General features: G+C 58.9%; 1 protein-coding gene across 1 annotated transcript in view; it reads right to left on the minus strand.

Moving 5' to 3' along the window:
• ARHGEF17 (Rho guanine nucleotide exchange factor 17) overlaps positions 1-27254 on the minus strand; it is a 35724-nt gene that overhangs the window by 3585 nt on the left and 4885 nt on the right. The window contains exons 2-16 of the mRNA XM_075110225.1: positions 8872-8949; positions 6301-6483; positions 5790-5906; positions 5380-5472; positions 4164-4340; positions 3863-3913; positions 3059-3168; positions 2848-2933; positions 2595-2713; positions 1917-2130; positions 1736-1809; positions 1407-1600; positions 1068-1318; positions 198-444; positions 29-115 (exon numbers count right to left, since the gene is read on the minus strand). Coding sequence (XP_074966326.1) covers positions 29-115; positions 198-444; positions 1068-1318; positions 1407-1600; positions 1736-1809; positions 1917-2130; positions 2595-2713; positions 2848-2933; positions 3059-3168; positions 3863-3913; positions 4164-4340; positions 5380-5472; positions 5790-5906; positions 6301-6483; positions 8872-8949 — 2081 coding nt within the window. The remainder of the gene's footprint in view (positions 1-28; positions 116-197; positions 445-1067; positions 1319-1406; positions 1601-1735; positions 1810-1916; positions 2131-2594; positions 2714-2847; positions 2934-3058; positions 3169-3862; positions 3914-4163; positions 4341-5379; positions 5473-5789; positions 5907-6300; positions 6484-8871; positions 8950-27254) is intronic.

Raw genomic sequence — 27254 nt, forward strand, 5'->3', positions numbered from 1 at the left:
GGAGCCGAAAATCTTCTTCCCCGCTTACAAGATGCACATGACGGCAGCAGCATGTTGCATCTTCATGCTGTTCTTCCTGTTACGGATGTTGTCCGAGGACTGGTACACATGGATGCTGCGGGAGAAGGGCAAAGCTTGAGGCTCACCCGGGTTCGGGGTCCACCCCACGTGTTCCGCCCCCCATCCTGGGGACGTACCAGCCATCCTCGGTGCCCAACCACATGGAGCTCTGATGGGCTTCAGGGTCAAGGCTGAGGAGGTCCTCGAGGCTGCCCCGGGTGAAGGAGCCGCGGCTGGAGCGGCGCAGAGCTCGCCCGTCCGTGGGGCTCTCGCCACGCCGGTTTTGGCCGTAGGTGCCGGTGATGGGCATGAAGCCAGGTTCTTGCTCTTCCTCCGAGCTTGTCGTCTCTGCTGTTGCTTCCTTGCAGCTTGGGATCTCTTCATCTGCAGAGGAGGAGGAAGGAATGGGTCAGACCAGGACCACCTGACACCCACTAAAGTGACTGGGAAGAGACCATGGGTCCCCTTGCGATGTCAAGCCTGGGGAAGGACATAAGGACGATGAGCCCCAACCCACCAGGTTCTATACAAAGCCACAAGCCCTATCCCACCACCATGGGGCTGGGCTGGTGACCCCTAATATCTCTTTTCCCGGGATTTCCTTGGCCTAAAAGCCTCCAGCTGTGGAATTCCCTGAGGAACGCAAGGCAGAGCGGCCAAAATGATGGAGCTGCCCATCATTTTAGTAGGGCCTGTAGCAACAGGCCAAGGGGGGATGGTTTTAATATTAAAAAAGGTAGATTCAGACTGGATATAAGAAATGTTTTACGCTGAGGGTGGTGAGACACTGGCCCAGGCTGCCCCGAGAGGTGGTCGATGACCCATCCCTGGACACATCCCTGGTGAGGTTGGACGGGGCTCTGAGTGACCTGATCAAGCTGAAGATGTCCCTGCTCATGGCAGGGAGTTGGACTAGATGACCTTTACAGGTCCCTTCTGACCCAAACCTTTCTGTGATTCTATGATTTTGGGGCAAAGAAGTGGGTTTTTGCTAAGCAGGGACTCACTGCCAAAGCTGGAGGAGATGGTGGAGTGGCTGGCTTGGCTCTGCAGCGTTCCTGAGGGACTGGGCGAGGACTCGTCATCCGTGTCATCGCTATCGAAGGGCACCAGCTCCCTGTTGCTGCCGTCGACCGGCTCCGAGAGCTCCAGCGACGAACCCGAGATGGAGATGTGCAGGCACGGCTGCGGCCCCGCATCCTCCGGCTGCGCCGGCATCGGCTCCGAGGAGGGGCTGCCCACCGGCTCGGCACGCTCCCTGCCGCGACGAGGGGAGGGGGGGAAAGAAGCAGCTCCAGCATCGCCCCGTGCCCGCCGGCTCCGCGGTGCCGGTGGGAATGTCCTACCTATACACCCGCTTGAGACCGGGCACGGAGGCGATGCAGAGGATCCTGGCGGAGCAGACGGCGATGCACGCCTCCACCGTGGGCTCCTTACGGATGCTGAGCAAACAAACCTGCCCCACGTAACCATCGCTGTTGCAGACCCAAACCTCGTGGGAGCTTTCTGGGCTGCCGTGGCTGGGAGAAGCACAAGAAAACTGCAAGGGAGCAAAAGATGGGATAAGCTGGGTCATTTGGGAGCGATGCAGAAGACCTCGGCATCTGGTGGCAAGCCCACCAGGATGGAGAAGGCCACGGCTCCCATGGGATGCTTGAACCCAGCCACCGAGTACCTGCATCCCGCTCCGTGTCTTCATGATGGGGATGGCCTTGAGGAACTCCGGGTCCAGGCAGTTTTTGCTGGAAGCTGGAAAAATCAAATTGGAGGATGAAGAAGTGATGGAGAAAATGGGTCTACCAAAGCAGGGGTGTGATGCCCACCACTATGTCCACCTCCCCAGTCCCTGGTGTTACCCAGCTTCTTCTTGGCATCCTCAAAGGCTTGCTCAAAGCCGAGCCGGGCGTCAGGGTTGGGGAACTCAAAGATGAAGGACTCGGTGCCATCAGCTTTGGTGGTGCTGAGCTCCACCTTGTTGGGGGGGAAGGCCATGCTGAAGGACAGGGATTGCTTCTCTGCCAGCTCCCGGTGGATGGCGGCCATCAAGTCCTTGATCACGTCGTCCAGGCTCTGGGGACAGGGACAAGGCTTCAGCTCTCGGGGATGGCCGACCACCAGCCACATGCCCGATGACGCCCCCATCCATCCCCAAGCGTCCTTCAGAAGCTGCCCCAACCCTGTTGTGTCTTTGGGGCTGGTGGCATCTGGGTCCTTAAAGCACACTCATGGCCACCAGCCCTTCCACAGGCTCTCAGTCCCACCAAGGACATCCCACTTGGTCCCCTGGGGAAGGTGTGTGGCCAGAGGACAGCACCAGGGCCACCATGTGACACCAAGCCTGTGCATCCCCGAGCATCCTTCAGAAGCTGTCCCAACACCCTTGTGGCTTTAGGGCTGGTGGCATCTGGGCCCTTTGAGGACACTCACGGCCACCAGCCCTTCTACAGGCCCTCCCTCCTGCCGAGGACATCCTGGCTGGTCCCACAGGGAACGTGTCCAGCCAGGGGACAGCACCGGGGCCACCACCCCTGTACCTGGTGGGGGAAGCTGAGGGTCTCCGACAGCTTGCTAACTTGCCCCAAAGTGTTGAGGTCTTCATCCAGGCGGCAGATGCTTTTCTGAATGCTCTCCCGGTTGGTGGCTTGTGAGGCACCTGTGTGGGGACACATGCGTGGTGTTAACCCCTTCCTCCCCAGCACCATGCAGGGGAACCTTCTCCCTGCCAGCCAGGGGTGAGTGGTGGGTTTGGGGGGGTGGGATGGGACACTCTAGCAGGCAATGACTGACCTTTGACGATGTCCACATCCTCCAGCGGCAGCTTCCAAAGCAGTTTGTACTTGCTGGCGGTGTCGATCACGCTGGCTGCCGTGTACCTGTGAGGTTGGGGGGAGGATGGCTGAGCTCCACCCATGTCCCCAGCACCCTAAAGGCAGCCCAGCCAGCGGGACAGCCCTAACGCCGTGGGTTAATCATGGGTGCCCCCCAGGTGGTTACTCACAGGCTCATGGAGCTGCGGCGGAGGGAGCCCGACTTGCGCTTCAACGTCGTGCACACCAGCAGGTCCGTGAAGAGGAAGAAGGAGCGGTCCTTCTTCCCACCCACCGCCTTCTATGGAGTGGTGGGAGACACCAAGGGGTTAATGGCCAGCCCCCGCCACTGCTGGGAGCGGTCCCTGCCTCAGTTTCCCCAGATGCTTCCTTGGCACAGGGAGGCTGTGGGGGTGGGATGGATCCCACGCCACCATCTACATGGGGACCAGCCGTGTCCTCATGATGGTGAAAGGGGACATGGGTGACACAGCCATGTGGGCAAAGCCACAGGGTCCTACTCGTGGGGAAGCACCAGGGGCATGGGAACACCAGGCATGGGCTCACCAGGACCCCCAGGGTCCCCACCTCCAGCCTCCCTATCCATACCTGGCCCGGGGCTGCTGTGGGCTCTCCCTGCCTCCTGCCTGCTCCCAAACCCATCTTACCTTCCCTCACACACTTGGGTAATTTTATATTGTCCCCATCGATCTGTCAATGATCCATCTGTCCATCCTTCCATCCATCCACCCATTCTTCCAGCCTTCTACCCATCCCTTCATCCATCCTTCCATTCTTCCGTCTGTTCTTTCCACCCATCCATCCATCCATCCATCCATCCATCCATCCATCCATCTGCCCATCCATCTGCCCATCCATCCGTGGCCTCCCATGAGCATGCAGCCACCCCATGACCCTCAATCATAGCCTCCCACTGCCCCATCGGTGTATGGTCCCATGGCCCTGATGGCGACAAGGGACCGCCCCGCTCTTACCACTTCCACGACCATCTCCTGGCGCAGGAACCTGCGGAGCGGGGCCTGGAGCTGTGGGGACGAGGAGGCTCGTGAGCCGGGAGCCCCAGAGGGGGACCCTCATGGGATTCGTCCCTGCCCCTGTGGCCCCCCCAGCTCAGAACTGGCACCCCAGCCCTTTCCCAAACCCCTAGGAGCCCACCAAGAGCAGAACCCAGAGGAAAAAACAAGTGACCCAGCCTGGGGTGACCCAAAAAGAGCAGAAATGGTTGCATTTTTGGGAGAAGGGAAGACGAACCCCATGTAAGATCCCTGTACATACGTCCTCCATCCCTTCGATGTGGGACTCGATCTCCTGCACGATCCGGGCGTTCCTCTCCACCTCCTCCGCGCTCTTCATGCCCTTGTTGATCCTCTCGGCCACTTGCTTGATGTTTCGTTGGGCGTCGATGAGGAAAGGGTGGTCGGGGTGGTCCTCTGGCGTGTGCTTCAGCAGGTCCTACCATGGGGACACAGCTGGGACGTCACCATGGGCAAAGCCTGGGCATCGGCGATGCCGTGACACCCCCAAGCAACAGTGCCTACCGCGCTGCTCTGGCTGCTGGGGATGGAAACCAGCCCCATGTGGGAAAGGTTTTGCAACGAAATGAAGCCTTGAGCTTTGGCTACCACCAGCCTGGTCTTTGCCACCTCTAAAGAGGCCACCAGCTCCTGAGAGCACATCATCACCTTGCACAGACACCTGAAATTCATCACTGGAAATATTCAAGGTGAGGTTGGATGGGGCTTTGAGCAATTTGACCTAGTGGAAGATGTCTCCCAAGTCACCAGTGACAGGACGAGAGGGAACGGCCTCAAGCTGCGTCAGGGGAGGTTTAGGTTGGGTGTGAGGGAAAATGCCTTCCCTGCCAGAGCGGTCAGGCCCTGGCACAGGCTGCCCAGAGAGGTGGGGGAGTCCCCGTCCCTGGGGGGGTTCAACCACCGTGTAGCCGTGGGACTTGGGGCCATGGTTTAGGAGGCCTGGGGGTGTTGGGTTGGGGGCTGGCCTTGATGATCCGAGAGGTCTTTTCCAGCCTTAATGATTCTGTGATTCTATGATTCCACGATTCTATGTAGATGACATTTGAATGTCCCTTCCAACCCAAACCCTTCTGTGATTCTACAGAAGCACATCCCCACCAGACTCAGTGCCAGGGAGAGAGATCCTGGTATGGGGAAACTGAGGCACAGATGGGGTGACAGGGTGACTGGTCCCAAAATTGTGCTGCAATGTCTAACCTCCCTGCAGAAAGGTAGAGAACTGCACACCCGTAGGGACATGCTCGGGGGGGACAGCACGGTGACAGTCCTCAGGGTGACCATCCCCAGGAGGGCTGAGCCACGCTCATGCCCAGGGACACCAACTTCGTGTCACGGGATGGGAAAAGGGGCCAGGAGAGACATGGGACCCCTAAAAGCTCCCGTTACATGGAGGCGAGGAGGAGCCATGGTCTCACCCACTCCCAGCACGGCACAGACGCCCTCCTGCCTGCACCCACCTTCACCAGCAGCTCGTATCGTGGGATCCTCTGCACCGGCTTGATCATCAGGTCAGACAGAGCCTGCTTCTCCTTGTTTTCCCGCATGCTTTGCTGCAAAACACCAGTGGGAGACAACGACGGGCCCGTTAGGCAGGACACAGCAGGGACCTGGCATGCTACCAGCTCAGGACCTGGAGCAGCACCCACGTGGGGGCAGCGTGACTCCCTTTTACACCATCTGGGGTGACTCCGGTTCATCCCTACCTGGCCTCTTTGCAAAAAAACCAAGAAGCGGGTGGGGGGGAAAATCCCAGTCTGACCATAGATTACCAGTTTACTCCCATTAACCCCCATCCCAGCCCACCAGCAGCCTCGCAGGTGGCTCTGGACCTTGACCAGCATCTATGGGGAGAGGAACCAGGACCCACCTCCAGGAACTTCATGAATGCCGGCCGGGCTTCCTTAGCGATCCTGACGGCATCCTTGGCGTTGAGGAAGTTGTCGATGTAGGCAGAGTAGATGTTCACCAGCACGTCCTTGGAGAACTGCGAGGGAACGGGGAGGGGGAAAAGAGGATAAGTCCAGCATGGCTCTCCCAGGCAAGCTTGGAAGAAGCTGCCCCAAGGGTTAATCCTGGCTCTGGGCTGGTGCGGGGAGGGCTCACCCACCGCCCGCCCCCCTCGATTTTTCAGCCCTGACGTTTCTGCTCCCGAGGCAGAAACGCCGAGCTGCAGACCCAGCCGGTCGCCGCAACACCCCACCGTTACGCTAAGCAGACGGCAGGCCTGGAGATCGTCTCCTGTTCTCCATCTCAGGCGTGTTTGGCCCGTCTTTTAATCACTTCCCTGCCTCCTGCTCCAAAATAACTCCTGCTGGGGCCATGCCCGAGAGCGGGCACGCCTGGGTTCCCCGGGGGAAATCCACCCCGCAAGGACCTACCGACTGCACGAGGAGGTCGCCCACTTTCTGCTTCTCGTGCCAGTTCTGCACGCAGTCGTGGATCTGCTCCAGGAACTGCTCGTGGTGCTCCAGCAGCTCGGGGATCTGGTCGAAGATCTCGTCTACCAGCGATGGGTCGCACAACAGCGAGTTCTCTGGCTGCTTCAGTGGCTTCATGTAACCCTGCGGCGCAGCAATGGCATTGGGGTCGCCATAAGATTTCTTTTCCCACCCCCTCAATACGAATTTTTCAACCCCTGTAAATACGGGGATCGGTGGCATCCTTCAGCAGGGGGTTCCCCCAGTGAACATTGGGTTGTGGGGCCCATCAGAGGTCCCAACAGGTTTTGCACCCCATCCCTGCTGTGTCCCATCCCACACAGTGAATCCCCACGGCAGAGTGGGGAGTGGGGCAGGTCTGCACGAGGAACCCCAAAGCACGGTGTCATCTGTCCCCCAGCCACGGCTTTGAGAGGCTCCAAACCTTTGCTGTCATGAGCCTTGGTCACCTCCATCTGCCACAGAGCCTGACCCAGCTGGGGAATCACAGCAGTAAGTCCCTGGGGTCCAAAAGCCGGTGGGTTCCCGGTGGGATTCAGGGTGTTTGGGACCAGGATGGGCTGGAGTAAGCAGGGTGGAGGCGCCTGGTCAAGCCCTGGACCACCTCACCATCAGCATCCCTTGGGCAATGGCCAACGAGCAACGCTCAGGGTCAGTAGGAAAAGTGGGACAAGAGCAGGCCCTCTGCAAGGCCGGGTGGGCAGCTCTGCTACGAAACCCCTTTCCTCCTGCCGTGGGGCAGAGCTGCGGAAGGAAGCCATGCCCCCAGGAACGGGAGAGCCGGATTTGCAAGAGATGCAAGATGAGGAAGGTTCTCTCAGGCCTTGCCTCCTCCTCAGCCCAACCTGTATGGGGTGCTGGTATCCTTGAGGGTGTTAGGAGGACCACAGAGCTCAGCGGTGAGGACAGGACCCACCTCGAGCTGCTCAGGACATCATCCCCCAAGGATGAGGTTTTTCAGGCTGATGGTGGGTATCTCCTGAAAACCCAAGTTAGAAGGGCCAAATCTTTCCTGAGGCTCATAACCTGCCTCACCTGCCCTACTGTGGCTAACACCTCCAGCGGGGGCTGGGCTGGGCTGTGCCAGGCATCCCACCCGCCATGAAACTGGGAGAGCAAGGACCAGATGGGGAAGAAGAACACAGAGACAGCCCCTGCGTTGGCACACGAGGTGCACAGTCAGGACTTGCCCATGCACCATATGGCTTGGCTGCAAGATGATGCTCCAAGGTGGTTCCTGTCCCTGGTAGCCACTGTGTGACGTGTCGCCGGGCCACATCACGGATCAAAGCACCTTGTCCCAGCTAAGACAGGGAGCTGGGCGTGTCTGGGGCCCCATCACCACCCCCCACCCCCCCAGAAAGCCAGGTCCCCCTGCTTGCACTGTGCCAGGACATGTCCCACAGGCAAGAGCTCAGGCATTAATGCCCTGTGGCTCCCACCTGTGTCCAACCAGTCCCTCCGGTGGGGAACCAGTGAACCCCTGCACGGCTGTCCTCTCTCCAGCCAGCCTCCTATCCCAGCTCAGAGGAGGACACAGCCCATGGGACAGCCTCTCTCCATGCCAAGACCAGCAGGGACACCACCCAACCTCAAACCCTGAACAGCTTCCCCCAAACTAAGCCTAGGGCCAGGCTCCTCTCACCCCTCCAAGCCAACCTCTGCACTAGGAGCAGCCTCGAAGGGTCCTTCCCTCCTGCTGCAACATCTGGCAGAGCACATCTGGGTCCCCCCCCGGGCCATCCTTGCAGGGGATTTAAGGGGAAAGCTGGGTGTTGGGATGATGGGTGCCCCATGCCCTCATGGATATGCCCAGCAGATGTCCTACAGGCAGCACGTTGTATCGAGAAGAGCAGAGCACTGATTTTTTGGTGTTCCCACCTGCAGCGGTGTGGTTGGTCAACCCACACCTACGCCAGCATGACCTAGTCTCCAGGGCGTTGACCACCATTAACCTTCTGAAACACCTTCATTAACATCTGAAATGAGGGGTGGACCCTCCGGCCAGGCTGCGCCAAGGGGGTTGGAACCAGCTCAGTAAAAAAAGGACTGAATAAAACCCTTGGCCTGTGGCTGCAGGTGAGGACGCTGAGCAACGGGGGGACGTGGGAACAGGGGGTGTAAGGGGTCCCCCATCACAGGATGACCATCGGCAACAGCCCAGGAGATGGGGTGCAACGTGAGGAAGGGCTTTTGGGGGGCAAGCATGGGAAAGGTCTTGGGGATGCAATAACCCATCAGGTGACAGCCTACCAGGAATGTTACGGGCTTGATTTGGGGGACAGATGTGACCCCCACACCCCGTTCTGGACACACTGCTCCCACCTCCAGTCCTGCTGTCCCCAACATCCCCGCTGCCACCCATCCCCAATCCATCCCCGCACCGCATCAGTGCTGGTAGAGCACCCACGGCTGGGGGTCCAACTTGGGGTCTCGGGGACAGTGACATGCAAGGGACAGTCACACCGTGACATGGTTTGAGGTGCCATGTCCCCGTCCGCGCCGCGTTACCTGCATCAAGGTGCGCAAGGACTCCACGTAGGACTGCTCCGTGTCCAGCAGCGTCATGATGACGTGTTTCCTCATGTCCTGCCCGGGTGGAAAGAAAGACGAGTTTTGGGGTGACACGATGGAGGGGAGCTACGTGGCGGGTGTCAGTGCTGGCGCGGGGGCTCAGCGGGGAGGCTGAACGCCAGAGGAGCCCGGCTGGCGTCCAGCTCCCCTCCGCTCCCTCTCCACCCCGATGGAGGAATCCGGGAGGATTAGGAAGTACATGACACCGAGCGCACAGAGACGCCTGGTTTCCTCCGCGGCCGCGTCAGGAGCCCGCCCTGGATCTCACAGCCCTACATGGGTCGGTCCCGGCGCCCTCCGTCTCTCCGGCGGCTCCGCTCGGAGCGGTCCCGTAGGAATTCGCCTCCCGCCCGGCACCCTGGGCACCCCAGCACTGGGCTGTGGCCCCGCAGGAGGGGGGTTAATGTGGCGGTGGGGGGCACGGGGAGGTGGTGGTGTGGGATGGTCTGCCAGTCTTGGGAAGCAGATGGGTCGGGGTCTTCTCCGCTGTGGGGCTTGGAGACCTCTCTTACGTGCAGCACCTGGGGCAATGCCCCTGCAGCTCAGCCTGGGGGTAAGGTGCTCCAGAGCCCTGGGTGCAGAGACACCCCAAAAGGTTTGGGTGCGAGATGGTGCAAGGGCCCTGGGTGCAGAGACACCCCAAAAGGTTTGGGTGCGAGATGGGGCAAGGGCCCTGGGTGCAGAGACACCCCAAAAGGTTTGGGTGTGAGATGGGGCAAGGGCTCTGGGTGCAGAGACACCCCAAAAGGTTTGGGTGCGAGATGGGGCAAGGGCTCTGGGTGCAGAGACACCCCAAAAGGTTTGGTGTGAGATGGGGCAAGGGCTCTGGGTGCAGAGACACCCCAAAAGGTTTGGTGTGAGATGGGGCAAGGGCTCTGGGTGCAGAGACACCCCAAAAGGTTTGGGTGCGAGATGGGGCAAGGGCTCTGGGTGCAGAGACACCCCAAAAGGTTTGGGTGCGAGATGGGGCAAGGGCTCTGGGTGCAGAGACACCCCAAAAGGTTTGGTGTGAGATGGGGCAAGGGCTCTGGGTGCAGAGACACCCCAAAAGGTTTGGTGTGAGATGGGGCAAGGGCTCTGGGTGCAGAGACACCCCAAAAGGTTTGGGTGCGAGATGGGGCAAGGGCTCTGGGTGCAGAGACACCCCAAAAGGTTTGGGTGCGAGATGGTGCAAGGGCTCTGGGTGCAGAGACACCCCAAAAGGTTTGGTGTGAGATGGGGCAAGGGCTCTGGGTGCAGAGACACCCCAAAAGGTTTGGGTGCGAGATGGTGCAAGGGCCCTGGGTGCAGAGACACCCCAAAAGTTTTGGTGCGAGATGGGGCAAGGGCTCTGGGTGCAGAGACACCCCAAAAGGTTTGGTGCGAGATGGTGCAAGGGCCCTGGGTGCAGAGACACCCCAAAAGGTTTGGGTGCGAGATGGGGCAAGGGCTCTGGGTGCAGAGACACCCCAAAAGGTTTGGTGTGAGATGGGGCAAGGGCTCTGGGTGCAGAGACACCCCAAAAAGTTTGGGTGCGAGATGGTGCAAGGGCTCTGGGTGCAGAGACACCCCAAAAGTTTTGCATGTGAAGGTACTCCTAAAACAGTGGGTGCAGGAATACCCCAAAAGTTTTGGGTGCAGAGATGCTCCAAACGCCCTGAGTGCGCAGATACCCCAAAAGTTTTGCAGGCGTAGACTCTCCAGAGCCCTTGGAAGTGAGACACCCCAAAAGTTTTGGCTGTGGAGATGCTCCGAAGGCCCTGGGTGTGAGACACCCCAAATTTTTTGGGTGCAGAGACCCTCTGCTGACCCTAGGAACGGAGATGCTCCAAGAGTCTGGGTTTGGAGACACTGCAATCGTCCCGTTCATGGAGGCTGTCCAAAGGCCCTGGGTGCAGATACCCCAAACTTTGGGTACAGGGACACCCCAATCGCCTTGTCTGCAGAGACACCTCAAACGGTGGGTGTGAGACACCCCAAAGTCTCTGGAGCCTTGGACACCCCCAAGGCCATGGGTATAGAGATGCCCCAAAGGCCCCAGGTGTGGAGATGCTCCAGTGAACCCGGGCACAGAGACACTCCAAGTGTCCCATTGAAGGAGACACCCCAAAAGCTATGGGTGCAGGGACAGCCCGAATCCTGTAGTGTGCAGGTACCCCAAAACCTCTGCGGACAAGGTCCTGTGTGCTCAGACACCCCAACAGCCCTGGGTGCAGAGACGTCCCACCTGGCCACCACAGCATGTCGGGACCAGGCTCCCCTGACCTGCTGCCGCTATGGGGGTCCCCGGAGCTGCCAAACCCCCGTGTCCCCCATCTCCGCATGGGATGAGTCTGTGTCCCCCAACCGCATGGGGCTGCATGTCCCCCCCCCCGCTGCTCCCAGCAGGGACGCGAGTGCCGCAAAGCCGCTCTGCCACCACAGAAGGAAGCCGTAATGCAACCATCCTCACCACAGATGGAGGCCACCATCTCCCCGGTGGTCCCCAGGGAGCGATGGGGAGGGATCCCGGCCAGATCCTGCTCAGTGCTTGAGAACAGAGCTGTGCCTCAGTTTCCCCACTCACCCACCAAGCTGCTACCAGCCTTTCCAGCCAAGCAAGGAGGAAGCTGCCTAGAACCAAATATTACGGTGACGGGTCAAACCCCCCCCGAAAATCTGCCCCTCCCCAAACCATGTTGATGTCAGGGACCTCAGGGACACCACCTGAGAACTGCCCTCTTCGTTACAGCCAGAAGTTTATTAACACTTTCACCACTGGATTAATTTGTTGTAATTATGAGCTGAAGGACACCCAACAGAGGATGGGCTTTGGGGGTTCAGAGCGCCTGACGCCCCTGCCCTGCCTCAGTTTCCCCAACCCTCGCACAGCCTCTAGTTCCCCACCTCAATACGATGCTCCCGGCATTTTCCGGCACTGTCCCAGCTCCCGAAGCCAAGGGCCGGATCGGTGAGCTGAACAGGCTCAGCACCGCATGCCGCACGAGCAGCTGGGGTTTCGCAGTGGTGGGGAGACGCAGGATGAGGCCCTGCCATTGGCAAGGGAATTTTTTTTTCCACCGTTACAGCAGCGGTATTATCCCAGTGGGGGGAAATCCCTGCTGGGATGAGCAGGAGCTGGGGGTAACGCACCATCCTGGCAGGGCAAAGTGGTACCTGGGGGCGAGCAGGAGGTACCCCACTGCATCCCTTACCCCAGCAAAGCCTCTCCCCTGCAGGGCTGATGTTGCTTTGGTCTTCATCTGGTCTCCTTGGGGACCCCCCCACCGCACCCCGGCCGCATTCAGCCTCCCTCAAGGTGCTCAGCACCCTCGGGATCAGCCCCACCATGATGGGAATCGGGGCATTTCCCTATCAACCAACGCCTCCGCGGTATAAATCAGCACTGGGGGGGTGGTGGCAGCGATGACTCCAGCCCCCCCATCACCCTCACCGGGTGGGATCATCCCCCCCCTCCCCGCTATCTGGAGAGCCCTGGGGGCGGCAGGCTGAGGATGAGGATGGAGGCACTGTTGCCATGGCAATCACAGTCCAGACCCTGCAGGTGCCGGGTTCTGCTGGGTGCACACGTGTCCAAACATGACGCATCCATGCACCCCCCCACCCATATATCCCACCAGACAGCCCCCCCCTTTCCATCCCCAGGACCCCCCCCCCCCCATCCCTTTTCACATCACCTCGGTACCACCGCGACTGCCGCAACCCTTCTCCGGCAGCTCCTCGGCCGCCCCGCCAAGCCCGGAGGCGGCGAAGGCCGCGTCGATGCCGTCCCCGATGTCTCGCATGTCCTCCAGCGCGATGGTGAACTGCGCCAGAGTCCTCACCATCTGCAGCATGCGGGTCCCGGGGGTCGGTCCGTCCCACGCGGCCCAAGGAATAAAAAAATTAATATATATATATATACACACACACACACCCCCAGGTCCCCCCTTTAAAATAGCCGGAACGCTGCTCTGGGATGCAGCAAGGAGGGAAATAAAATACAGGAGCTATTTATATCGATAGGGTTCTCTGTGTGTGTGTATATATATATATATATAAAAAAGGCCCTCCCGCAGAGCGGCTGCAGGATGCGTGCGGCGGGCGTGCGCCTGCGTCCGTGGCGGCACGCGGGTCCCCGGCCCCGGGTGCTACCGAGGCACGGGCAGGCGAGAGCGATCGGAGATGGAGGCAGAGCCGTGCCCACTCACACACACACACACAGAGAGACGCGTGCGGATGCAGGCAGGGCCGGATCCTGCTGGGGGGATGCTGCTGGGGGGGCTTTGCCCGCGGAGGATCCTGTACGGAGACGAGGAGGTGATGCTTTCTTGAAGCATGTGATTTTTTGGGGGGGAGAGGGGGTGTGCAGATGATACTGGGTTGGGGTGCTCGGCATCCTTGGGATCTCCGTCCCCATCAACTGGGGTGTCCCTGGGTACCGTGTCCCCCTCCCCGACTTTGCAGGCAGGGAAACTGAGGCACGAAGCAAGCCTTTCCCCCCTAACATCACCGCCTCAGCACCCACATCCCTGCTTGCCAGGTGATGCACCCTGCCCGGATCCGTTTGTAATGCTCCCCTCCTGCTTCATTAATTAAATCTAATTAGCTGCTCACCCCGTTTCCACAGCAACGGCGTGCAGCAGGGCTGCGCCCTCCCATTGCAGCCAGTAAATTTCCTCTTGGTAACGAGGATGATGAGCATCCCACCCAGGTGAGGGTGCCAGGAGGGCCCTGGGTAGCACCCATCCTCCCCCCGCTGACACCCTCCCTGGGGTGCATGGCAGAGAACGGGGTGCTTGGCAGAGAACGGCCAACTCAGTGCATATAATGAGAGGGGGGATGCCTTAAATACACCCCCACACACACTGGGATCGGGGAGGAGGGACCCACAGCACCTGGTGTGGGCACGATGGGTGCCTGCGCTGCACCCAGTACAGCTAATTGCACTGGGGTATTGAGGCTGCAAGGCTGCGGCTCCTGCAGCTCCTTCTGCAGCACCATGGTCGTCCCGGGCCCCTTTCTTGTCGCAGTCCAGGACCTGTCTGGGTTGCAATCCCAGACCCATTTGGGTTGTAACCTTGGGCCCATCTGCGCTGCAATCCCAGACCCATCCGGGTTCCCATCCTGGGCCCGTTTGGTCGCGATCCCGGGCCATTCTAGGTTCCGATCCCAGACCCATTTGGGCTGCGATCCCAGACCCACCTCAGCTGCAATCCCGGGCCCATCTGGGTTGCAACGCTGGGCTCTTCTGGGATCCAATCCCAGCCCCATTTTGGTTGGAATCCCTGGTTTTTTTGGGTTGCCATCCCGGACTCATTTCTGTTGCAATCCCAGACCCATCCAGTTTCCAATCCCAGACCCATTTGGGCTGTAACCCCCAATTTGGGCCACAACCCCCCCATATTTGGGCTGCAACTCCCCATTTGGGCTGCAGCCTCAGGCTTATCTGTGTTGCAATCCCCAGACCTATTTCTGTTGCAGTCTTGGGCCTAACAAGGTTGCAACCCTGGTCCCATTTGGGTTGCAATTCCAGGCCCCTTTGGGCTGCAACTGTGGGTCCACCTGCATTGCAACCCCGGGCTCATCTGGGTTGCAACCCTGCACCCACCTGCAAGTGCAACCCCGGGCTCATCTGGGTTGCAACCCTGCACCCACCTGCAAGTGCAACCCCGGGCTCATCTGGGTTGCAACCCTGCACCCACCTGCATTGCAACCCTGGGCTCATCTGGGTTGCAACCCTGCACCCACCTGCAAGTGCAACCCCGGGCTCATCTGGGTTGCAACCCTGCACCCACCTGCAAGTGCAACCCCGGGCTCATCTGGGTTGCAACCCTGCACCCACCTGCATTGCAACCCCGGGCTCATCTGGGTTGCAACCCTGCACCCACCTGCAAGTGCAACCCCGGGCTCATCTGGGTTGCAACCCTGCACCCACCTGCATTGCAACCCCGGGCTCATCTGGGTTGCAACCCTGCACCCACCTGCAAGTGCAACCCCGGGCTCATCTGGGTTGCAACCCTGCACCCACCTGCATTGCAACCCCGGGCTCATCTGGGTTGCAACCCTGCACCCACCTGCAAGTGCAACCCCGGGCTCATCTGGGTTGCAACCCTGCACCCACCTGCAAGTGCAACCCCGGGCTCATCTGGGTTGCAACCCTGGGTCTACCTGCATTGCAACCCCGGGCTCATCTGGGTTGCAACCCTGCACCCACCTGCAAGTGCAACCCCGGGCTCATCTGGGTTGCAACCCTGCACCCGCCCGGCTGCAGTCCTGGAGCCCCCCCGCTTGCAGTTCTGGGCCCATTTGGTCTGTAACCCCAGAGCGACCGGGGATGCCATCCCAGACCCATTTGCTTTTGCAGTCCTGAGCTCGTTTGGGTTGCAACCCCCGACCCATCTGGGTCGCGATCCCCAACCCATTCCTCTTCCAATGCCTGCCTCATTTGAATTGCTACCCCAGCCCCAGCTGGCCTGCGACGCCGTGACGCTGCGACGCCGTGACGCTGCGACGGTGACCCGGCTGCTCCGCCTGCAGCAACACCCTCGAGCCCTCCCACGGGACCGCTTGTCCCTGGGGTGAGCAGGGGGATCCCTCCACCTTCAGAGGGTCCTTCCCACATTCCCACTCCCCAAACATCTCCCTTGAGTCAATCCCTTCATTCAACTGTGCAATGAGATTCTCCAGTGTCTACTCTAAAGGTTAAGCTTTCTGCTGAAGCGTTTAAAAACCTCTCTCAAACCCACCCAGCCTCTTCGGATGTTATCAGGGAGGAAGGACAGATGGAGAAGGGTTAAGCCCATTGCTGCCTGGACCAGAGAAGAAGCCAGGCTGGATCCCGCTGTGCATCAAGGGGCCCAATGGAGGTTATCTCGCTGTCACCCAGGAAAGAAAAAGCCGGAGCGATGCCGGCCGGCCCCGCCGGCCGCTGAGCCCGGACCCCCCTGCGTGCGGCCCGCAGCCCACAGGAAATTCCTGGGAGTGTTTGGCCACTCCAACAGCACTGCCTATTTTTAGGGCCGTCTAAAATATGAGACGGTTATTTTTAGCAGCGCGGTTCTTTGTAAACACCTTTAGATTTCCTTTCGGACGATCCTCTTTTTTTTTTTTTTTTTTTTTTTTGCAACCTGGGTGTTTCCTCCCCCCCAAACCCTCCCAGGAAAAGCATCCCGATCCCCTGAGATGGAGCCAAGGGGTTCATCCCCCATCCCAAAGGCTTGGGCCAGCGTTGTGAGGATGCTCCTGAAAACCCAAAGATGGAGCGGATCCGGCACTGGGGATTTGGGAGGCACCCCAAATCCAGGGTGGTGGGCTCAGAGAGGGGGTTTTCCCCCAGTGTTTCCTTCCAGCATTGGAAATAACTCCCCCCAACCCTGCTTGGCTTCCCACCGAAGGATGGGAATTCTCCTACGCTGCTCTATTTTATTTTTGAATTAAAAAATCCATGTGCAAATCCATCATTTTGCTTTTCCCCGCCCAAGTGTAACAATGCAGGAGGAGCTTGAGCGTCCCCAGGGATTTTAAAACATCTTAAAATATTAAATAAAGGCTGTGGCAAATCATGTCCTGCCTCTACCCCCTGCAAACAAAGAGGCATTGATGGAGGAAAGTCCTAAAACCTTCAGTTTTTAGAGAAAAATGGTGTTTTAGGGGAAAGGGAGAGCAGGGATGTACATCCATGAGGCATCCCGGCCATCCTGCAACCTCCCAGGCTGAGACTGTGCACGTATCAGTGCATGTAATGATGCCGTTTGCAGCCACTTTGAGGACACACCCCCCCCACCCCCCAAATCCCGCTGCTGGTGGACACTGGGCTGCTGAAGCTGGGGACAGGCAGGTGGGTGTCACATGTGCTGTCACCACCCGGCTGGGATGCTAAAAATCACATCACATGGGAGGGGGAATCTCAGTATCCCCAGAGACTCAATTTCACCCCAAAATTCCCTTCCCGGACCCACACCACGCAGCGTTTCTCTGAGGTCAGCGGTGCAACGAGTTGTGCCAGGACCCAGCCATACACTGGGGAACCGAGATTTCTACACCTTTTCTTTCCCAGGGCAGATCCCACAAGAGGGAGCTGGGACAAAGTGGGAGCCGCTGGCCCATGGGGACAGACCCCTGCCCCAGGGAGCCCGTGGTGCACGGCAAACACCCAAGCTTAGCAATTGTAACATACTCTTGGCTTTATTTCTACCAAAACCCTGGGAAAAAAAGGCTCAGAAACAAAACCGGACCCACTTCCATCCATCCCAACATGATGAGCGAACACCTCCACAGCAAACAGCATCATCCCGACACGTAAAACTTGCTCGCACAGCTGGAAAAGCCCCTGCTGGTACCATCATCCAAATTAGGATGACACTATTACATCCAATCCTGTATTTCCTCAATCGCTCGGTTTCTGGCAGGCAAATCGCTTGGAAAAAATCATATTATCTCCTCTTGGGATGTTTTTAAGCAGGAGGTTTGATTGGGTTTTTAGGGCTTTCAAGGCAAATCCATCCAACCTTTGCCTTGGGATAAATGATGCTCAGCCATATGTCCCCCACAGCTCTGTGCCACACAGGTGGAGGGTTGGCAGCCACCAGCCAGGGGAAGACCTTGCTTGGCTGGGAACCAGCCGCTGCCATCCCTGGGTACCTGCCCCTGGAGCCTTGGGTACCAATCGCCTCCTGAACCACACCACCTCCATCCCTGGGCATCAGTAACTCCCACCCCGGGAGTCCTCCCCATCCCTGAGAACCAGTCACCACATCCATGGTACCAGCCACCTCCACCCCTGGTACCAGTCACAGAACCACAGACTCCCAGACCGGTGGGGGTTGGAAGGGCCCTCTGGAGCCCATCCCGTCCCACCCCCTGCTGGAGCAGGCACCCCCAGAGCAGGGGCACAGGGCCGCGTCCAGGCGGGGGGTGAATGTCTCCAGGGAAGGGACCCCACAGCCTCTCTGGGCAGCCTGTGCCCCTGCTCTGGCACCTGCACAGCAAAGGGGTTTCTCCTCATGTTCAGGTGGAACTTCCCATGTTCCAGCTTGTGCCCGTGGCCCCTTGGCCTGGCGTTGGGCACCGCTGGAAAGAGCCCGGCCCCATCCTCCTGACACCCACCCTTCAGATATTTATAAGCACTGATGAGACCCCCCTCAGGCTTCTCTTCTCCAGGCTGAACAAGCGCAGGTCTCTCAGCCTTTCCTCACCAGGGAGATGCTCCAGCCCCTGATCCCCTTGGCAGCTCTGCGCTGGCCTTGCTCCAGCAGTTCCCTGCCCTTCTTGACCTGGGGGGCCCAGAACTGGCCGCAGCCCTGCAGGTGTGGCCTCGCTGGGGCAGAGCAGAGCGGGAGGAGAACCTCCCTGGACCTCCTGTCACCTCCTTTCTGGGGCATCTCACCCCATCCCTGGGTACCAATCACCTCCATTCCTGGGTACCAGCCACATCCTTCTCTGGTACCAGTCACTGCCACCCCCAGTTACCAGTCACCCCATCCACGGGTTCCAGCTACCTCCATCCTTAGGTATCAGTCACCTTCCCAGAGCATGTCACCCCACCCTTGGGGACCAGTCACGCCAGGTCCCAACCACCACCATCCCTGGTACCAGCTTCCTCATCCCTGAATACCAGTCATCCCATCCCTGGATGCCAGTCCCCTCCATCCCTGGGACCACCAGGCCTCGTGTCCTGGGGAAACCACCCTCCACATCCCATGGGAACATGAGGACCGGTGCCGCAGAAGCGGGGTCGTGCCCGAGCCAGGCCGACGCCGTACAGCATCACATCCGGGGCTCCATCCCCTCCCCGCCCAGCCGCTCGCTCTTCTCCCACGGGTAAGAAAAGTCCGAGTCACTTTCCGAAGCGTAACTTCTTGAAAGGAAATAAGAGCATAAATCAGCAGCTCTGATTCAGCTCCACTTCGGTTACTAATAATACTCCTGTGTTTATTCGCAGCCCTGGGGCTGGAGATGTTTGCTTTTCCCTCGGTCATGGTTTTTCCCAGGCTCCCAGCTCACAGAGGAGCCTTGATTTGTTCAGGGATGCTCCCATGGAGAAACCCAGCAGCACAACTGCCTCTGGGACTGGGAGGAAGAGGAGGAGGAGGAGGAGGAGGAGAAGGAGGGGGAGGGCGGCTTCAGCCCCGAACAGATGCACTGAGAATTCAGTTGTTTTCCCTTCCTTGACTTCTCGGCTGCAGTGATTCATCCCGGGAGGACATGGCCTGGCTGTAATTCTGCTTTTTAAGTGTGAGAAAAAAACAGGAATAAAAAATAAAGGAGTCAGGGTGATTTTTTTTCAGGGAGGGGTGGAAGGATGCTGGGCATCCCGGTGCTGTCCCGGTGAGTGGCAGTGCCGGGAGCGGCACCAGTGGGATGGGGAGCAGGGAGATGGCGGGAGGGTAATTTCCCAAAGCAACAAAAAGTCATCCTCTAAATACATCGTGGGGATTTTCCCATGGGATTTGCACTTGAAATCAGGATTTGCATCATCAGCGCCGGTGTGCAAGGGGCTCCCTACCCCCCCCCCCCCCCCAAAATACAAGGCTCAGGGTCATGCTGGCACATCTCAGGGCATCCTCCCTCCGCTGCTGGCAGCACTCCATGGGTCCCCATGCTTCCCTCCTACCCAATCCATGATGCTCACCCCAGTTTACCCACCACCCCCACCCCCACCCGTTGCCATCCATCCCCCAGTGCATTTGCAGAGCCCTTGCAAAGCTCGTGTCACCACAGCCCAGGGCACGGCGGGGGGCTTGCCGGCCCCCCGTTTGCAGCCAGCCTTTGCCGAGCCCCAGAGCAGCTTTCACCAAATATGGAAGGTTTTTTTTGCCTCCGGTTTTCGGCACGCAGGCCGCGGCCCAAGAGCGCAGCTTTCCAGATGCTGAGGTCAGCCGCGCTCTTCTCCCCTCCTCCTTCTCATCTGCCGCCTCCCAGCACACCCGGCCCCGCACCCACCGGGTGAGGGGTAACGCCGCCCCCCGACCCGCCCGGCATCCCTGGATCCCCCACCAGCACCCTCCGCTGCTGTGTCCCGCAGCACCCCAAAGCAATAGTTACTGGGATTCTGGGGGGAGAGGGAAGCCAGGGAGGAGAAGGGTGCCCAATGCTGGCACCCCTCGGCATCGTTGTTGGGTGCCAGCCTGGCATATGTGGGTAAGAGGTGCCCTGGGTGCCTGGGGGCGTGGGTGTGGATCCAGGGAAAGGGGGTGCAAGCAAACTTGGGGTACCCAGGAGGGTTCCAGCCTGGCACCCTGAGGATGATGCCCACCAGGAGGTCATTGGCACCCAGGAGCTGATGGAGGCCAGGAGCCAATGGGCACCGAGAGCCAAAGGGCATCCAGGGGCCGATGGGAATGAGGAGCCAATGGGCATCTGGAGCTGATGAGCACCCAGGACCCAATGGGCACCAGGAAGCAATGGGCACCCAGGAGCTGATGGGCATCCAGGCCTCCAAGTGGACTCAGAATTCGGGGGGCACCAGAAGCCAAGAGGTATCCAGGAGCCAAAGGGCACCCAAGAGTTGATGGATGCCCAGGAGCTACCCTGGAGTCCATGGGCACCCAAGAGCTGACAAGCACCAGGACCTGGCAACACCAAGGAGCTTATGGGCACCCAGGAGCCAAGAGACACCCAGGAATCCACGGGCACCCAGGAGCCAATGGGAATTCCATGGGCACCCAGGAGCTGATGGATGCCCAGGATCCAATAGGTACCATGGGCACCCATGAATCAACAAGCACAAAGGAGCTGATGGACACCCAGCAGCCAACAGACACCCACGAGCTTATGGACATCCAGAGTCCATGGGCAACCAAGTCCATGGCCAGCATCCAACAGCTACCCAGGAGTCCACAGACACCCATGAATCCACACGCAGCCAGGAGCTGATGGGCACCCAGGATCCAGCAGATACCCAGGAGCCCACAGACACCCAGCGTGCACAGGGATGCAGGAGTTGATGGATTCCCAGAATCCAGCAGGTAGCAGGAGTTCATGGACACCCATGAATCCCCAAGCAACCACAAGATGCAGGCACCCATGAGCTGATGGACACCCAGGACCCAACAGGTACCAGGAGTCCATGGGCACCACAAATCCACAAGCATCCAGGAGCCGACAGACACCCAGGAGCGGACAGACATACAGGAGCCCCAAACAGCCGGTGTTGTGCCCCTGCCCCAGCCCTTCTCATGTCCCCCCAACCCAGATCCATGCCCTTGGCAGTAGCCTGGGTGCAACCACCAGAAGACCCGCTTTGTGCCCACGCCAGCCTCCATCCCCAGCATCCCCAGCATCCCCAGCGCCCCACGGACACCCAGCCCCGCAGCATCCCACGCTCAGTGGGTCCCCTCGCCCAGCACGGCTGCAGTGGGGGCAGCAGGGAGCCAGACCACGGACCTCACTAGAAACGCCCACATCTCACATCACATCACAGCGAGGTGAGAGGTGACGCTTTCCCTCTTGTGTCATTGTCACAGCGGCACCCTAGGGTGGGGGTGGGGGGACAAAGAAAGGGCATTTCGGCATCTACTGACCTGTGCCGGGCTCGGATGACCAAGGGATGAGTCCCCTCTCCGCTTACTGAGGCTCTGAGCCATCTACATCCCATCTCACCGGCGTTTTGGGCAACCAAAGAAAAAGACCAAAACTGACTCCCTACCGCTAGCGACAGTGTTTCTGCTGAGGGGTCAGGATGAAACCCTTCCAAAAAAAAAAAAAAAAGGCAAGAAGAAGGATGCCAAATCAGGGCAGGCCGACGAGTCTGCTGCTACTCCAGCTAAAAAAAGCAGGAAACCATATCCCGGGCTTGGAGATGCCAATCTTCCCATGCAAACAACTCCCTTCTTGTTTTCTTTGGAGAGTACCGGCAGGCTCAGGAACGGGCGATCACAAATAGCAACTCCACGGCACCGCCAAGGAAACCTTCTTCAACCCCAGGAACTGCGTAAGGACACTGATGTCCCCATATGGGGATGGTGGCTCCTCCGGAGGGGACCTGCTCATGGCCATCACTGCATCAGGATGGTGGCTCCTTCAGAGGGGGCCTGGTGGTGGCTGTCCCCACGTGGCGATGGTGCCTTGCCAGGGGCAGACCTGGTGGTGGCCATCCCCATGTAGGGATGGTGACTCCTCCAGGGAGGACCTGGTGGTGGCTGTCCCCACATTGGGATGGTGGTTCCTCTGGAGGCGACTTGGTGGTGGCCGCCCCCACGTCGAGATGATGGCTCCTCTGGAGGGGATCTGGTGGTGGCCATCCACATGTCAGGACGGTGACCCCCTCCAGAGGGACCCTGGTGGTGGACACCACCCACAGATGTCCTTTCCCCAGCACATCCATGCAGAGATGTCCTAGTGGGGTTCGTTGGTGTCTGGGATGTAACTGGTAAGGTGGAAGGTGGTGGTGGCCATTCCCTGGTTCCCACAAAGGGACATGCTCTGGGACATCGCAGGGCATGGTGGGTCACACAAACCCGATATGTTCCTGCCATCAACCCTTCTACCCCTCAAATTAAAGGGATTCAACTCAAAATAATCTATATAAGGCACAGGGGGACACACAGCCTGGGGACAACCTCCATCTGCAACAAGGAACAGCGGTCACGGAGCAACCGGTACCAGTGCGGGCAGGGACTGGGCAGACTGGGACCAGCCACCCAGCAGCTCTGACAGGAGTTTGCACGAAGAGCGAGTTACTGGAATATTTTTACCCAGATGCTGATTTTTGTTCTCCCTCCCATTGGCCGGGCCGCAGTTCCCAAAGACCCAAAAGCAAACATGCTATTTTTAGAGAAGAGTTCATTTACTGGAGCCATTCCCTTTGAAATTCCTCACCCATCCTCTCCATGGAAACCAAGGGAGCCTGGAGAAACAGCCCCACTGGGACCAACCATCAGAGCTTTAAAAAGAGCCACGTTGAGGGAAAGGGGGTGGAAGTGGCTGATTTTTCTCCTCCGGACACATCCTGGCCTGGAAACACCATGGTGGGAATGGCAATGTATTAATGTATTTGGTTTAGTGGGTTCTGCCTGTGCAAGCTGGGCTTGATGCCTTCAGAAGGAGATGTCCTGGAAGATGGACCATGCCCGCTCTGAAAATCACGCCTGTATGGCTAGTGGGGCCTGTTGGTTTGGATGGGTGGTGGGGATGGGTGGTGGGGACTGGCTGGCTGGGTGGATGGAGATGGGAAGAGATGGGAGGAGATGGATGGATGGATGGAGATGGATGGGTGGAGATGGGTGGAGATGGATAAATGAACTGAGATGAAGGAAGGAAGGAAGGAAGGAAGGAAGGAAGGAAGGAAGGAAGGAAGGAAGGAAGGAAGGAAGGAAGGAAGGAAGGAAGGAAGGAAGGGAGGGAGGGAGGGAGGGAGGGAGGGAGGGAGGGAGGGAGGAAGGGAAGAAGGGAAGAAGGGAAGAAGGGAAGAAGGGAGTCTCTTCCCCCACTTTCCAGGGCAAAGCCCTAAGAGAAGGGAAGAAACTCAGTACGGACCAAACCCCAGGGCTGCCCTGCTGCATCCTCCCTTTGTGTGATGGCACCACCTTCTCCATCCTGAATTTAGGAGAAGCCCCTGCTGCAGCTCTGAAGCTGTGGGAACTGCCGCACCAGGACCTGCCTGTCCTGGACAGGTGATGGAGCTCAGCAACGGAGTCATGGCAAGTGCAGACCTTGGCACGTCACCTTTCTGGTCCCTCCCATCACATAGGGATCAGCACCAACGGGAAACCTCCTGCTTCGGAAATATCCCTGGGAAAGGATCTAAATCCCATAAACCTTGCAAGGATGCACTAATGCCGCAGCAACAAGACCCGGGAAGCTCTGAGCCTCCATCGCAGCTGAATTTGGCAGGAGGCTACCACCAATGCACGTGCACATCTCAGAGATACCGATGTTCTGCTTCCCCTGCAAGAGCAGATCAGCGATTGAGGCCACCTCCTCCATGCAGAAGCTTCGGAGGCGTGTGATTTTGCATGGAAAAGCCCAGGCATGAAGCCCTGTGCACGCATGCAGGCAGGAAATGCAGAGCGGCCCGTGCAATGCACACACGGTGATGGTACAGCCCTGCACCATCCCTGTGCATCGCTGCGTGTGTGCACCAGGAGCACCGATGCCTCTGTGCACCCCAGGTCTATCCCTGCACCCCTGCACGTGCACCCCAGCACCTGGGATCTCCCTGTGAAGGGACGGAGGTGCACAGTGGCACTAGTGAGCTCCCTGTGCACCCCTGCATGTGCAAACAGCACCGGGTGTGTGTGCAGACCAGCACCATGTACCCCCCTATGCACCCCTGCACACGCAAACTGGTACAACTGATCTCTTTATGCATACTTGCACCCGTACACCAGCACCAGGGACCTCCCTGTGCATCCCTGCACGTACACCCCAGCACCAGGGATCTCCCCGTGCACCCCTGCACATGCACCCCAGGGCCAGGTACCTTCCTATGCACCCTTGCATGGGCACCCCTGCACCAAGGACCTCTGTGTGTACCCCTGCATGAGAACCCCTCCACCAAGGGCCTTCCCACGCACCCCGGCACCGCAGACCTCCCCGTGCAGGGAGGCAGGTGCAGACCAGCACCAGGAATTTCCCTGTACGGGGATGCACACGGACAGCAGCACCATGGATCAACGTGTGCACCCCTGCACCAGGGACCTCCCCGTGCACGTGCAGCCGTGCACCACGGACCTCTCCATGCACCCTTGCACGTAGACCCCTGCACCACGGACCTCTCCGCGCACCCCAGCACCTGCGCAGGGCCTTGGGTCTCTCCGCAGGCTTTAAGTGGAGCTCACGCAAGCCCGTCCCAGCCTCCCACCCTCGCTGCAGCACCGGCACCCTGCCAACAGCCTGACCTTTGGGCCAGGCGGCCACAGGCCAAGGCCAGCCCCTAGCACTGAGCTCAGCCCAGCGCTAACCCTCTCACTGCAGGGCCAGATCCTGCCCCACAGCCATCACAGGGCACCCCCCCACCCATGGGGTGCTCCCCTGGGGTGTTTGGGCTCAAAGGACGTGTATCCCGGCTGGTCCATCCCCTCCTTTGCAGTTTGCTGCCTAATTAATTAGAGGCTTTTAATTAAAGCAGGGGCAGGCACCGGATACAATGACAAGGAGCAAGGGGGGTGGTTCTGGGTGACACCAGCCATGTCTGCGTCACCCAAGGGCATTCAACACCCTGGCAGCGGGGAAGGAAAGGGGCAAAAATGGGCAGAGATAAGGGGATTTGGGTTGATTCACCCCTCCCGGGCTGTGTTGCTTGACCCTGTGCTGGTGGTCCCAGCATCACTCTGTGCCACTGATAGGTAGCATCAACTGTGGGTCCCCCCAGTGCCGGCCAACTTCTCCTCACTCCACCCAACCTCCAACCTCCCTCCAAAAGGCAGCGGGGGCTGCCTGCGTGCCTCAGTTTCCCCCCACCCCGGCACTTTGCTGAGCACGGCGGAGCCAGGGGCGCAAAACACGGGCAAACCATCGGTGCAGGTGCCAGGAGAAGAAAGCCAAGATTTACCCATCCCCATCCTCCCCCCGCAAAGGCTTTAATTATAGATTTCCAGTAACACCAAAAAATGAGAAAACTCCCAGCCGTGGCCCAAAACCTGGTTTCTATGGAGATTTATGGAAAGGGAATGGAGGGATAAATAGGTCCAAAGATGCCAACCTTTGGCCGAAGAATATATGGCTGGTGCATGGATCCAGCCCTCGAGCTGACCCCAAAGCAAGGATGAGCTTCTGGAGGATGAGCCGTGCCAGGGTGGGCTCAGAGGGAGGGACGGGGGCGTTTTACGCAAGCGTCCCTGGGAACGTGACCCTGCTGTTTCCCTCCGGGGATCCCCCTCCATCCCTGATGGCTTTTTCGGGGTACGGCTGCCCCGCTCGGGGCGCAGCAGGTGGGGAAGGCAGCGGCCAGGGCGCTGGGGGCCGAGTTCCCACGACTCCTCCGCTCCCGCGAGGTGCTATATTTAAATCAATATTTTCCTGTTTAATCCTACTGCTGCTAAGTCAACAAACAGAGCATGGCAGCGAACATACCTAATTTTCCATCCCGTGATGGATTCAGCCACAGGGAAAAGAAAGATGCAAGGGGTTGCCAGCCTGGCATCCTGCTCATACATTCACCAAGCAGCAAATGGTCCCCAAATCCACCCTAAATGCATCCTTGCTCGCTGTTGGGCTGCTGCACATTGTGTGCATGCGTGTGCATGCGTGTGCTGCCCATCCCAGTGGCTTGTGGGATGCTGGAGGCAGAAAAACTTATCTGTCTTGAGTTTTGGGGGCTTTTTTCTTGCTTTCTTGAATGCATCATTTCTTTCCGTGGCCCCTGTGCTGTGCGCCGGAGCAGGAGGTGCTGCTAATGGCTCCTGGGGAATTAAAAGCCTCATGCCCAGCATCAGACACAGGGTGAAGGAGCTCTTCACCCAGGATGGCTTGGCCAGCTCCGGCCCCATGGAGGATCGCTGGAAAGCACCCAGGACAAACAGTCCTGCTGCTGAGGGAGAACAGCACGTTACCTCTCCCAGCCAGGACACGCTGGGCGGCCGAACCTAGCAAACAGCCAGAAAGGCAGCGCTCACCTCTGCCAAAGCCACCCCCAAACCGTGGGGGCTGGGAAAATATACTGGGGGAATGATGCTGCAGGGATGCTGGACCCCCGGAGAATATCTTGGGGGAGTGACACTGCAGGGATGCTGGACCCCAGGAGCATATCTTGGGGGAGTGACGCTGCAGACTTCCCAGACCCCATATTAATCCCTTCCCAGCAGTGTCTGCTGGAGATGGACACCAGGATGGACAGACCATCACCGTGACGTGGGATGGATGCTCCAACACCCCAACATCCTCAAGCAGTGGTGACCACATCCCCAAGCAGACAACTGACCTCATGATGCCGGCCTTTGCCATTGAGTTAGGGAGGCAAAAAAAAAATAATTAAAAAAATAAAGCTTATTTCTTCACCGTTGGCCGGGGAGCACGTAAATCTCCACTCCCAGCCAGCCATCCCAGTGCCAAGTTATATCCGGTCCTCGATGCTCTTGCCTATAATTAAAGCAACTCCCTTGTAGGGCTCGGTCCCCCTCTGCCCCCCCAAGCCCTGGCTGGTGCCATCTGAAATAAAACATCCCAGCTCCGCTATATAATAAATCAAAAAGAGAAATAAAAAACTTGGTTTCAGTTATGTTATGGCTGCAGCACAAAGAAATTCAAAGGCAGGAAAGAGATTTGAAGATACAGCTGCGGCGTTGCCCTTAAAAGGGAAAATTCGCACCCTCTTTGCCGAGGCCGGCGGGTTCAAGCAAGGTGAGGAGCAGCATCCCCAGGGTCTGACCCCGCGAGGTGGCCCATGTCCCCGAGGTGATGCTCAGCCAAACTGGGCTCCC

This window comes from Phalacrocorax aristotelis, chromosome 1, assembly GCF_949628215.1.
Source record: "Phalacrocorax aristotelis chromosome 1, bGulAri2.1, whole genome shotgun sequence".
Taxonomy (NCBI): Eukaryota; Metazoa; Chordata; class Aves; order Suliformes; family Phalacrocoracidae; genus Phalacrocorax; species Phalacrocorax aristotelis.